The sequence below is a fragment of the Coenobita brevimanus genome, chromosome 21 (assembly GCF_032717465.1).
Source record: "Coenobita brevimanus isolate Jiangsu-jjx chromosome 21, ASM3271746v2, whole genome shotgun sequence".
NCBI lineage: Eukaryota > Metazoa > Arthropoda > Malacostraca > Decapoda > Coenobitidae > Coenobita > Coenobita brevimanus.
The window spans coordinates 36,353,304-36,367,952 of NC_136974.1; the positions used below are offsets into that span (position 1 = coordinate 36,353,304).

Sequence of the window (14,649 nt, forward strand, 5' to 3'; positions counted from 1 at the left end):
CTCTCATGCTGACTCCTGCACCTAGTTTCATCAATGGAAACATACTTTACACTGATTTATTGATTTTGGTGAGGTTCTTTAGCAAAAATTAGTCTTATGCTGAATTTTTTTACTTTTTTTTTTGTATCTCATATTGACTCACCATTCACTCACTCGATGTAGTGCTGCTCTCGGGTGTCTGCCCTTTCCTCTCCTCCATCCTTTTTTCCTTCCATCCTCTTTTGTTTTTCTTTCCTTCATTCTTTCCTCATCCTTCTGCCTACGGGTGACTTTACACTTCCTCTTCTGTCATTTTTTCCTTCATTCCTTCCTCTTCCTTCTGCCTGTGGGTGACTCTACACTGAGTGACAAGCCATTTATTATGCTGGGTGGTAACCATATAACCAAATTTTAGCGTCTGGTGGTTTAGTGGGTAAATTACTGTGCTCCAATCAGATTTAGCCGGTGAAGGTTTATATCCAAGGGGTGGTTGGGGTTTATTGCTCACGCACTGCCACTCAGGGATGAGTGAGGCTGGTCACTCTCATCTTAAATGTCAGGACCAAGTTGCCTAGCCCCGGGCTTCTACACTCCTCATGCGGAAACGTAGGATTGGATGATGGATGGATGGATGGACTCCAACACAGAGTTTCATCAACTGAAACATATTTTACATTGATTTAAATGATTTTGGTAAGATTCCCTAGAAAAAATTAGGTTCCTGTCGATGTTTTCCTGTTTTCTCTCTTACCGTGAGGAGGGGCTCATAATCTTTGATGGGCAGTTTTGTGGTAACGGTTAGGCCTACAGGACTGAGACTGGCATTTTCAGGTGTGTATATTCAAGCTTATCAAACCTGTATGAAAATTTTTTTACCTTGGTAAAAGTTGAAAAATCAACCCCGAATTGTGGCTGGGGTGAAACATAGCTTCAGAAAAATGCAGTCCATAGGGGTTGATGGGGATGTCACAGATCGCCTGCCATTGATAATTTCTGGTTGGTATTATTATTGAACATGCATTCACATGAAAAGATCAATCTTCTTCGGACATATCTGGCTACACTGATCATTTTGGATACCAATTAACCCCTCCTGCACTGTGTATATAGGCACCATCATGTTGGAGAAAAAAAATAAATAAATAATAAAAAAAAAATAATGTGGTATGTAGGGCAAACCATATAAACATACCAGTAGATGCACCAAAAAGCCCTCCAGCTGTTGAAGGGGTGGATCCAAACAGTCCACCTGATGTTGTGGTGCTGGTGGTAGTGGTCTGACCAAACCCAAACGGCCGGTTTTGTGTGGACTGCTGTGTGCCAAACCCTCCAGTGGAACCACTACCAAATAATCCTGTGGGTGATTTACAAATGCATCATTAAAATGATCTGTACAAACAACCATGCATCATCATCTTCACCCGTACCCATTTTTTTTTAAAAATAAATATTCAAGTAAATCATAATTTTAGGGGGGAGAGTAGAAGTGTCACATTTTGCAGCCTCTAGGGCACTTTCTGGACTAAAAAATACCTTGACATATTCCCATGCATCCTTGTGGGCAGAGATGTTGAGCCGAAGTTACCTTGCTTTGATTCAAAACAGACTCTTATACAGAGAGTTACCTCACTTCTTGGCAATCACAGATCTTCTGTACGGTAGACTTTATACAGCATAATTAATATTACTGACATATTGTGAAAAATATCATGCACTTGAGTATTTCCTCACCAGATTTTAGAAACCCCTTAATGACATGAACAAATCACTTGTGCTTGTTTGCGACTAACAGTGCTATAGTATTTGCCATATACCGCTTGAAAAACAACTCCCCTATGCCAAACTTACAAAACGCATACTTCACATGACAATGCAGACAATACAAATTACCAGGTATTTACTTATGTTCTACTAGTGGTGCATAAGTTCCCTTGTTACCATACAAATGTTTGTACAAGCAGTAAACCCCAACCAACCTTCAGATGCCAACCATTGTGGGTCCCATCTAGTTAGTGCCACAATCCAACAGACCACTTGACATCATATGGTTATACGGTTACCACCCAACATAGCAAACATGGCTACCACCCAGAATAGTAAATAGTTTTCTGGGTTACAGTAAACCATTTGGCATGTCAGTTCAATGCAAACTCACCTACGGCAGCACTATTAATGTGCAAGAAGTGCTTGTGGAAATTACAATAAGAATTGCAGTGATTGTGAGTTAGAGTGCATACATCATCAAAAGAATCCTGATAGGATAAGAATACATGTAAAGATACACTACTGCACCCTTTTATATCTCTGCCTCCAAGTAGGATTCAACCCTGGTCTGGATGACTAGAGAACAGATACCAACCTACCCAAAGAAGGGTTTCACTTCTTATTTCAGACAAAAAAAAAAAAAAAAAAAAAAAGGGGGGGGGGCAAAACATATCAAACTTGTAACAATTACTGACCTGTACTTGGCTGTTGTGTCTGGCCAAATAATCCACCGCCACTAGTTGACCCAAAGCCTGTGGAGGGCTGGCTAAACCCAGTAGAAGCCTGGGTCTGCTGTCCAAACAGCCCTCCACCAGTTTGCTGAGGCTGGCTGCCAAAGAGGGATGTGCCAGAGGAAGTGGCTGCTCCAAAGGGGGTACTGCCAGTTCCAAAACTGGTTGTCTGTTGCTGTCATCCAAAATATTAACATCATAAGAACCCCTACTGTATATTACAGGTGACTCAAATACAGTACTCTCCTATATATAGACAGATAGACAGATAGACAGATATGGATATACATATATATACTGTACAAACAAAAATAACTCTTGAAAATTCAACTTCCTGCTGTGATTCAAGTATTACAGTATTGTTGTGCCCTAATAAAGTGGTACTGACATTAATGGTATCAAACAATGGAAGGAAGGAAATAAGTTTAAACCTTAACAGATTATTATACTATAATTACAACACAACCCCACAAAGCTACTGTGCTACTTACAGGAGTTCCAAAGGCAGGACGTCCAAAAGTAGTAGATCCAAAGCCTGTTGATGGAGCAGTTGTACTTGGGGTCCCAAAACCAAACGTGGAAGGGGTGCTTCCAAATGGGGCTCGTGTCTGCTGCCCAAACATTGTCTCTGGTTGTCTTATGCCAATCAGTCCTGGCAAATAGTGTTACAGTAGACCTGTTGATAGAAGTACGGTAATACTTGTACTGAGTGCAGTACTATATATAGTCAATATTCATTATGAACAATCAAATATTAAATCATTTCATGACTCTTCTTCCCATCAAAGCATGGAGTGAGGTAAGGACCAGAATGCAAGGGAAGGAAAGAAAAAGCACAGTATGGGTAGAATTACCAGCATGTCCCCAAACATTCAAGTCCCTAGACTAGAGCCAATGTATGAGAGAGAGAGAGACAGACAGACAGACAGACAGACAGACAGACAGACAGACAGACAGACAGAGACAGAGAAACAGAGAGAGTGTCAATCTCTGAGTAACGTGAGGCTGAGGTATTTTTGTACTTAGACCGTCAGCATAATGTGACAGGTCATAAGCATTATCTATCTATCTATCTATCTATCTATCTATTGCCAGACGCCTCAATCCCGTTTGGGGTGGCCACAAACAAATCGCCTCCAAGTCGCCCTGTCCCCCGCCATTTCACTGCCCTGCTCCCAACTCACACCCCACTCTCTCATATACCTCTCCACTCCATCCCTCCATCTCATCCTCGGCCTCCCCCTCCCTCTTCCCCCCTCCACCTCACTCACATACACTCTCTTCGTCAGTCTTTCACCCTCCATCCTCTCTACATGGCCAAACCACCTCAGTGTGTTCCTCATAACGCTTCCTATCACATCCACATCCACACCACAACGCTCATTTATATCTTCATTCGTCAGCCTGTCTCTCCACGTGACTCCACAGGCTCCTCTTAAATAACTCATTTCCACTGCTCTCACTCTATCAACATGGGTAAAATCTCCAGCTTACACGGGATGTGTCAGCTGGCCTGGCGACACGATTTGAAAGACGTGCGCAATGACATCACCTGCCAGACTGCCAGGATTGGCCAGCTTACATCGGGGTACCTGTCCTGGGCACATACCAGTATACTCAGTCCTTTCTCACCGAGTTCTACCCACGCTGTCCAGCAAGATTTTTTTTTGTGTCTGCTTGCATGTCGAGCAAGGACAATGACTCTTAAGTCATACCACGTGATCAGCCTCAGCCACCCAGAAAGTGGTGCATCTTCACATATGCCCAGAAGCTTGAGATAGTAAAGGAGCTAGGGCAGTGAAAGAGGCAGGTACAAAAGGTGAAAAAGTATGGTGTGAATGAAAGCACCATCAAAGGATTAAACTTAGATGCTGAAGGACAGGCAGGAGCAGCAACATCTCAACAAAGACAACAACAACACAGGGGATGGGGGGCGGGGGGAGAGTGCCACAGAGCTACGCATCGACAACACATGGGTACCCAAACTTTTGCTTTTGTTAATACTATTTAAATACCATTCATGTTCTTAGTTACAACAGTTATATCTCTTTCAGTGTTTTACATGATGGTGGGTATGAGTAGGGGGTAATTTGTGCGCAGTAGGGTGGTAAGATGGGATAAAAGTGAGAGATTTGGAAAGCCACCAGAACACACTGTACCATTCATTATACATGTAAACAAATTGTTTGAGTAATACGTGTTTCAGGACCACTGTCCTTGTCCAGTCTACATTGTCTCTGATGATTGTATGTATATATATACAGTATATACTGTATATACAGTAGTGTGTGTGTGTGTGTGTGTGTGTGTGTGTGTGTGTGTGTGTGTGTGTGTGTGTGTGTGTATATATATATATATATATATATATATATATATATATATATATATCATATACATACCATATAGATAAATAGATAGATAGATAACCGGTACATACAGTACGCTTTCAATTATCTGTCGTAATTCAGTCAACCCCTTTGCCGAATAAAACAAAACACTGGATACAGCATAGTACCCTCCACTGGCTCGACTTTTGGCATCGAGCTGGATACTGTGTTACTATCTGTCTTGACCCTCTATCCTAAAAACAGTCCCATAAGTATAAAACTAAAACTAAGCATAAAATACAGCACAGTAATACTGTAGATAATACTGTGCCAGCTGGCTACTGTTCATGATCTGATTGATACACTTTGATGCCAGATATTGCATAGAACCACCACTTACATCCCGTTTTAGCCCCAGAAATTGCATAATTTCGCCGGTTATTACTTTAACAGAGCCAAGCCAGCAGTGCTGGATGCTGCAATGGGATGGCTATTGTGACGACGGATAAATGAGAGTCTACTGTATGTGTAAGTCTGTGTATATAATCAGCAGAAGCCCGACATAATGGAACTTGATATACTGGAAAGACTGAAAATGCAGAAGCACTTTTTTCTGGTATTTATATGCCCTTTCTAAGGGAAAATTTCCATTAACACTAGTACAATTCTGTTAATCAAATTCCGTTCCAAAAACCACCAACTTACCAGAAAAAGTCCAGTAAATGGAGTGCGTCCAAAAGCCAATACCAGAAACACCCCCCTCACCAGCACGCATGATCATTCCTGTACAGCAGTGATTCTCAAACTTGGGTTGCGAGAGGAATTTTGATGGGTCACAGGGACCGGATATAGAATATGCCTTATGCTTTCAACGTATATTATTTACTTAACTGAAATTGTACAGTAATTATCCTTATTACACAACTAGCATACAGTATTCATAATAACTACATTAAGCTATATACCAGTTACTCTCTCTCTCTTACCCTGTGGGTCACGAAGTCTTGAAATATTCCAAACAGGGTCACACACTAAAAAGTTTGAGAACCGCTGCTGTGCAGTGTTGCGACATATTCCCACCATGTCGCCTGGGCTGCGTCGCTCACCCACCCCAGTCTTCGCGTGATCCCGAGCCTATCAACATCTGCTCTGTGCATGTGAGCATTGTCGGAACTCGGCTTAACAGGTGCTTTCAAGGATTTAGCAGAAAGTACCTCCAACAATCGGAAAAGTTTCCCTTACATTGAGCCTTGGTTACGGAACTCGATTTGGCAGAAAATTCAAGATAACAGAATGGGAGTTGGCTGAATTAGTCCGTTTATCAGGCTTGTACATACTGTATCTTAAAACAGGTCAACCAAGCAGCATAAATTTGTATGATAATATAATTCACAAGAACTGAACTCACATAATTATCATACCTAACTTCTTACATCAACATGTAGCTAAACTCGTCATACCATACAAGCAGAATTTTTCTGATCTTGTGTCCATCAGCTAACACAAAAAATCTTTTCACACTCACTGCACTTAATGTGAGAACTCATAGATTACACCGCTCCCTCATTATCAAACTCTTTAAAGTTTTTATCACATTCCAATGATGGGCCTGTCTACTGTGCATCACAAACACCACCAACTCATATTTCTGACTGCATGAATGCGACCCTCCTCTCAGTCATATTAAGCTCCCAAAAAATGCACTACTTCATCCAACATTTTTACTTCTTCCTCAGGAGTAAATGCTTTCTGGGGGTTCTTGGCACTCTCAATGCAAGAAGGAGCACTTTCTGGGCACTTAGGTATTGTTAACCATGTTAGTCTGGAATCATGTAGTCAGACTTCTGGGATGCAATAAGGAGCAAGAATAAAAATACTTCTACACAATGACAGTCAACCAACGAGATTGAGGCTAGCAGGTATAGGACTTGGGTCATGTATAAAAGGAGAAATTAAATACTCGTATTGTTGTAAGAATGTTACTTTCCTCTGTCTTAAATCACGGCTCAATTGTTCTATATATACTGTACAATATGAACACTGTCCCAGCTCTTTGGGGTTGAACCACTCTATGCCATTTCACATTTCACCACCGTCAGGGCTGACTCAGTATTTCACCAAGGCCTGAAGGAGTGCAATGGTGAAAGTTACAAGAGTGCTTTTTAAATTTTTCTTACGTGCCTTCACAACTGATTCTCAGATTCTTGACTGCTGCTCGTAACAACAATTTTTTGGTACTCTTAAAAAAAAACTCGCCAAGACTTTTACCTCCTGGGTGGTGTGGAAATAAAGTCAAATTTACAATATGTACATTATAAAGTAAAAGAAAATAACCAAAATGTATCCTAAAATACCACAGATGAGAGAGAGAGAGAGAGAGAGAGAGAGAAAAAAAAATGGGAGAAATGGAGTTCCCCCGAGCTAAGCCCTGTATTGGACTATATAGCCCCGCTAGGGTTACAGGAGCGAGCTACCACTCCCGGCACGGCAGCCTGGGCAAGGCTCGAACTCGCAATCCCCCGATTATGAGTCCGGCGCGCTACCACTGTGCTACCGCGCCCCCCAGAGAGAAAGAGAGAGAGAGAGAGAGAGAGAGAGAGAGAGAGAGGCATCGCGGGTACGGAAAACGTGGCAACACCGTACAGAGGTTGGTGCCCCACCCAAACCGCCAGTTAAGAATGGTACCACCATAGTAATATATCAATCCCACATACTACAGGGTTTCATGAAGTCTAGGCCGAACCATTCCTGTTCAAATAGTAGCCTCCTATAGCTAAACTGAATGCTACTGTCTGGAGGGAAATGGAGAAATGGCATTCCTCCGAGCTAGACCCTGCATTGGATCATATATCCCAGCTAGGTTACAGGAGCGCGCTACCGCTCCCAACACGGCAGTCCCAGGCGAGGCTCGAATTCGCAATCCCCCGATTACGAGCTTGATGCTCTACCACTCAGCCACCATGCCCCCCTGTTTGGAGGGAGCAAGAGTAACATACAGTGCCAGTATATAATACATTCTTCACCAAATGCACTCTGCTGAATATTACTATAAGCAATTTTACAGCTACCAGTATATGCATTCAAACTGAACTATAAAAATTACAAACTTTGTTATTATTGCAGATTCAGACAATCATGCCTCTTGGTTGTCTAGTGGAGAAAAAAATAAAATAAAATAAAAACTGCCCAAAACTGCAAATTTGCCTTATTTCATAATGAAAACATTCACCCTACCTTAGCACCTACCAAACAATAGAATAAAACCCTCAAATCTTCACAAGTGATAGAGATAATGTCCAAATAAAACTGCCAGAATTCTCCACTGCTGCAAGAATGTGCATGCAATGATGGTTCAATGGCATGTGAAGGCAGGGTGGGAAGGCCTGCCTCAGTGTTGGTAAACAAAGTGTGAGGCAACATGGTGCAATGGAGACCAGCTCAGCCCAGTTGCAACCAGATGAACAAGGAAAATAATTCTCCTTAAAACCCGTCATAAATTGCCATAACGTTTACATCATCAGCGGTCCTCACCAGCTTTAACGTTTTCAGCCATATTATCACATAAATGGCTATACGTGGTGGGGCAATAGCCTACCAACTATACGACGATTGCCTGCCATACGAAGATTACCTTTACCAGTTCAAAGCAGTTTACACTGAATATAGATATGTGACACCACGGAATTCCCCCAAGGCAACACCATCCATGAAAGATAAATTCCTGGTCTACAGTACACTACAGAACCTGTAACCGAATCATTCCCTAAACTACACCTGTTGGTAATCAAATATAGTCTTGGGCGCCAATTTAAAATTTTAGCATATTTTTTCCCATTATCACTTGAAATGCACATGCCTGGCCATGATATAAGTTGCATAACTCATACAGATGCTGATATAGTAATGATTAATGATAATGCAGGCGAAAAACTCACCAAATAATACTTATTCACACATTTGTTGACGGAATCATGGAGCTGTTTACAAGATGGCTGCACCACTTCACGAAATCCACTGTAACGTAAATTTTCAAGCATATTTTGATTTTAAAAAAGTATGGGTTCCTTAAAAATCTCCATGAATTAATATATGATATTTACGAAAAACAGTTTTATATTTTAAATCCTAGCTAGTGAAAGCATCTATAATGCATGTACGGTACTTACCGTCTGTTCTACGACAACTGCCGCAGGTCACATATTACATGAATGTGGTCTATTATGGCTTGCACGTTATGGGCGGTCTTATTCACTCCACATTTCATAGGATTGTACACGGGTACAAAGGTGTGAGAAACTTTCCAAGTGCACAACGAAAGTGCACGTGCTGCAAACGTTAGTCCATGTATAGGCCTATATACTGTCGCTGTAAAACTGACTGCCCGTGTCCCCGCAGTATTAAAGCATGGGTTTAACGTAAGTTTGGCGTGGAAGGATTCTGGGGCGTAAAATGAGGATATGCATGTGGAAATTGTGTTGAAGTGGCCGTGCTTGTGAGTGATGAAACCTGCATATAAGATACACTACGTCCGCAGCACTGACCCTAGTCAAGGCTTATCAGCAAACGAGCCTGCCACCACTCCATCGCCGAAGGCTCCGTTAAATATGAAGTGTTCAAGAATCTTTCTCAGCTCTTACTGAAGTGTGGGGGGCGCGGTACCACAGTGGTAGCGCGCCGGACTCGTAATCGGGGGATTGCGAGTTCAAGCCTCGCCCGGGATGCCGTGCCGGGAGTGGTAGCTCGCTCCTGTAACACTTGCGGGGCTATATAGTCCAATACAGGGCCTAGCTCGGGGAAACTCCATTTCTCCCATTTCTTACTTAAGTGTGAGCGTCATCATTAATTGGTGAAGAACTTTTACACCGACAAGCACGATAACACAGGCGGCGATGTGTGTGTGTGTGTGTACTTCCTGAAAAAGTCAGCTATTCTCGTCGGTCAAGGAAGCTATCCCAAACACCCCTTCCTAAGCGATTATTTTGCATTTTACACCAAAGCGTACTTTTCCTTGCTACCTGAACCATTGTCAAATCGCCAAATTCTGCATAAAAACATTTTAAAATATATAATTCTGAGTAGTTATTTTTTACTGCATTCACGAACACAGTAAAACAGTACATTAAGAATGTTTCCATCACATCACATTTTATTAGAAAATTCAAAAGAAAATATAATAAAAATACAGAAAATTATGAATTTCAATCGATTTATATAATACTGTTCTAAATCAACTGAAAATGAAAATATTTCTGAAAATATTTTTTCAACATACACATAAACGAAACGACACTGTACATTGCATGACTTACATATTAAACTCTAGCCTTTGTAAGTTGTAACTCTCTCTCTCTCTCTCTCTCTCTCTCTCTCTCTCTCTCTCCAAAACTCCGCTTGGTGGCAAGTCGTTTGTAGGCTTTGATGCGTCTCTACGAATCACCCAGCAGTTGTATGCCATCAAACTGACATTCTAAAGTCCAGGTACCTTCATTCCATGTCCTTGATATGCTGATGGAATCTTTCACCCTGTTGTTCTACCACCGCTCCAAGATTTTCACGGAAAAATTCGTGATGCGAATCCAAACAGCCAACTTTAGGACTGATGTTACCCAACTCCTTAAACTTGACCAACAAATTTCTCACAATTTCTTTGCAGTCTGGATCCTTATTGTTACCTAAAAACTTAGAATTATTTCTTTGAATGATACCCAAGCCTCTCGTTCCAGATCGTTCATCGCACCATCACGTTCTGCATCAGCAATCAGTTTTCTAATAGGCTATCAGGTCCAGTAAATTAGCCCTCTTTCAATTTAGCTGCAGGCAAACCAGGAAACTTGTGGCACAAATTCATAAGACAGGCTCCATCTTTTGATAAGGCTTTGACAAAGTGCTTCATTAATCCATACTTCATATAAGGATGTGGTAGCAGCACTTTATCTGGATTCACCAAGCTAGGTCTGACGATGTTTTTGGCACCAAGCCGTAGATTTTTTTCTATTTGGCCATTCCTTCCGAACCCAATGAAGATCCTTGGATCTGCTGTCCCACTCGCAGAAGAAACATGGAAATTTTGTATACTCTGACTGCTGACCCATTAAGATACCCAGAACTTTCAGGTCCCCACAGATGAACCAACGGTTTTTATTGTAGCTGATTTTCTCGAGAATTAAGATTTGCCAAATTCGGATACGTTTCTTTTCAATGCACAGAATGAGCAACATGTACTGATGCATATTTATTACCATTGTGAAGATGTACCCCTTTCAGGTTTCTGCACAAAGCCCCTTACGTCAGCGCAATACACCAAGGATCCATCTTTCTTGAAATACGGTGCAAACTCTTTTTTCTATTTCGGTGCCAAGGCAAAGATGTGTCTGGATGTAGTAAGTTTTTATCTTTCAATCAGGACTCCAAGAGCGCTGCAGCATCTTTGGAGAGAACGAGGTCTCTTACTAAATCATGAAGTTCATCCTGAGAACGGCTGTGGCGCATTGCTTGAACACGGGACAAATTCTTCATCGTCTACTGGAGCACTTTCTTCCTCTAAGTGAGTTTCTACATAATCAAAACTATCAGGTGGAATTGGGATTGGTAGATCAGGTCCACGTTGTACAGGTCTTCTTGCTGATGGAAGATTAGGATAAACAATTTCTTTCTGATACTTTTTGGTGCATCCTTGAATTTTGCAGGAGCAAAAATAACACTCGTTACTATGATTTGGAGTTCCGTTCATATCATCGGAATACCAAAAGCAAGGGCCTTCTTTTTACTTTTTGTCTATTGTCTTAGTTTCTCAGCACAAACAGAAGTGACACGGTGAGGGGCTCACTTTTTGTCCTGGACACCAAGTTTTATTCCAGAGTAGGAGTAATCTTAAGCTTTTTTCACAAAAGTTGTTATGTTCTGTCTCTGTTTTTTCATTACAAATTTTCCACAAATGTAGTGAGAAAAAAAAAAAAAAAAAAAAAAGGTCAGGGTTTCACACAGCCTCTAGACACCATAATGTGATCGTTAACAGTACAACTATTTTTTAATTTGTCTGTAAAGAAAAAAAAATAATGTCACTACTTCTTCAATAAAACGCCACTATTTTCATTGAACATCACTGTGAAAAAAAAAAAAGCACTGAAAGGAATTTACAAGTGCAATAGTCAACTGAGTCCGACATGTTCGCTGCACTCCGGTACTGGTGTGACTCAGCATTGTGTTGTGTTCCAGCTATACTTTAGCTTATCATCAAATAAAATAACTGTTGTTTTAAACACGGATTTTAATATTATAAAATACTAAATTCAAACATATTATCATTGTAATAAAATATCTATATGTAAATAATTATATAGTGCAACATTATAAAAATATATATATATAATTGAAAACTAAAAAAGGTGTTTTTTGAAAAAATGTTACATGATGGAGAAAAATGGCTTTCATTTTTTAATTCAGCTTCCATAAGTAAATAAAAATCGCATGAAATAATCAAAACAATTTTTTCAGTGTATATCTGTGTAACATATAAGTGGATGTCAGCCAGTCGTATCCAAAAATCGCTAAGAAGAAATGCTACGGGAATCTCCTTAACCAAGGAGAAAACAACACCAAAAAAAAAAAAAAAAAAAAAAAAAACGGTAGTAAGCAAAACAACGAAAAATGCCAATATTTCTGGATTACCCCCCCCCTCTCACTCCGATGACGTTTTTCATTTCATGCTTCCTACATTCAGACTAGTTTATACAGCTTTAGGAGGCGTCTTGCAAGGAAGGTATATAAAAAAAAAATGGAGAAAACGAGAATTAAAAAGAAAAAATGTAGTGAAAAGATAAAGGAAGGTAATATTTAATCCCTTCACTCTGAAAAGTCTCTCCAGCACTAACATGAAACTGTCTGGAGATAGCAATAATCTATCTATCTATATACCTAGGCTGCTTCCCCCAAGGAAAGGGGGGTAGCCGAGACAGGACGACACACTCCCCATTTACTCATCCATTCAAACACATTTATTCGCATCTTAGCCCCAAAGAGAAGAACGGACAGATCCTCACCGCACCACACCGCACAAGGATCAACTGCGCAATGCAATCAGTGACATCCGCAACAGGGCCCGACAGCAGAGCTGGTTTACCCCTGCCACATCCTAACAGACCCATCCCCTTACCCGCACCTGACCTAACTAGCTGTTCAGACCAAACCAAATGCGGGTGAATATCCCCTCAGGGCTGCGTCATCATTTATTCATTCACAATTTCTCTCCATTTATTTCTGTCACGCACAGGGGTGCATGAGTGCATCAGCAAACCCCGGCCCCGGCTGGAAAAATTTCTCTACAGTAGAGCTGAATAAAACATGTCTGGATATAGGAAGAAAAAACTTAAAAAAGAAATACGTCACCATTTTAAAGGAGTTACGTTACTAAACACTCTGCACACCAACAACCTGAGTCAGAGTAGTGTTATTTCAGTGTTATCTCGCTTATCTTATCTCAGTGCGGATTGTTTTGTTGTCCCCCGTGATGCTGACGTCACCACTAGGATAACTCCAACCCTATACGCTTTTCCTTAAGTTGGTCCACAGTTTCGTCCTTTTTCACCTTATTTTCCGGAAGACATGACATCATTTCCATAGCACTTTTTCGTGACTAGCATCATATTCTAGCATTAACCTATTGCAACTAGTCGGCATTCTCCATGAAGAGATGGCAATTTTAGGCCAGGTTAGTGTGAAGAGAGTAGCGTGGGTTTGTTTTCACCTGACAAACAATTCTAAACCGCTGCAACTCAGTTAATGGCCAAGTATGGGTATACTAGAGGGCCGATTTGACTAGTTACTGAGGACACTCATTCGTACCTCACATCACATCGAATTTCATGCAACCAAGACTCAGTATTAAAAAATCCGTCAGATGAAACCACGTATACCCTGACATGCTACCACCAGACGATTTTATTCAACGATTTCATTCAACTGTAGCGGCGAAGAAATTAACTAAATCTCTTCTTATTCCCTCCAGCTCGAACACAAACGCCCCCTAAGCTGAATAAAACCGTCTGGAGATAAAGAGAACGAAATAGTAAAGACGTTCTCGTAGCGAAGGATTTATACCGTCAACATAACACTCGTACACTCTAGCTAGGCATAAAACTGTCATCCGTCCATTTTGAAATTACAGGAGATTAACACTAGAATATGGCGCCAGTCACGAAGAAGTGCTGTGAAAAAGGATACAAAGCCGCAATAGTGCTTTGTCCTGCTATAAAGCTACAGAAAACTGGCTGAAAAAAAAGGACGAATATCTTTGCCCGGGGATATTGGATGAATTATGCTCTCCCTCTCTCTCTCTCTCTCTCTCTCTCTCTCTCTCTCTCTCTCTCTCTCTCTCTCTCTCTCTCTCTCTCTCTCGTTACTCCTATTCCTAATACTTCCCATCAAAGCTAAACCAAGGCTGATTGAAAAATAGATCGACAAACAGTGAAAAATACATACAAGCACGTGTGTGTGTGTGTGTGTGTGTGTATGTGTGTGTGTGTGTGTGTGTGTGTGTGTGTGTGTAAAGGTACAGGTGTGAGACATGGCGGTGTTTGCAGGAGGCGTCAGAGCGGAGCAACACATTTACCTCAACTGCAGTTTTCTCAATTCTCACAACATTTCGGATAACTGAGCTTTAATGTTTACCGGTGTCGCTATAAAAAGGTGCTAACAAAACACACACACACACACACACACACACACACACACACACACACACACACACACACACACACACACATACAAACACACACACACACACACACACACAAATTCTCTAAAATCCACCATATAATTCTCTAAAACCCAAAGAACCACATTCTCAATAA

General features: G+C 41.1%; 1 protein-coding gene across 1 annotated transcript in view; it reads right to left on the reverse strand.

Moving 5' to 3' along the window:
* The window catches only part of Nup98-96 (nuclear pore complex protein Nup98-96), a 101,196-nt gene extending 92,429 nt beyond the window's left edge, over positions 1-8,767 (reverse strand). Inside the window, exons 1-4 of the mRNA XM_080266603.1 lie at positions 8,737-8,767; positions 2,966-3,150; positions 2,439-2,649; positions 1,172-1,333 (exon numbers count right to left, since the gene is read on the reverse strand). Coding sequence (XP_080122729.1) covers positions 1,172-1,333; positions 2,439-2,649; positions 2,966-3,097 — 505 coding nt within the window. The 5' untranslated portion in view covers positions 3,098-3,150; positions 8,737-8,767. The remainder of the gene's footprint in view (positions 1-1,171; positions 1,334-2,438; positions 2,650-2,965; positions 3,151-8,736) is intronic.
* Between the last annotated feature and the right edge of the window lie 5,882 nt (positions 8,768-14,649).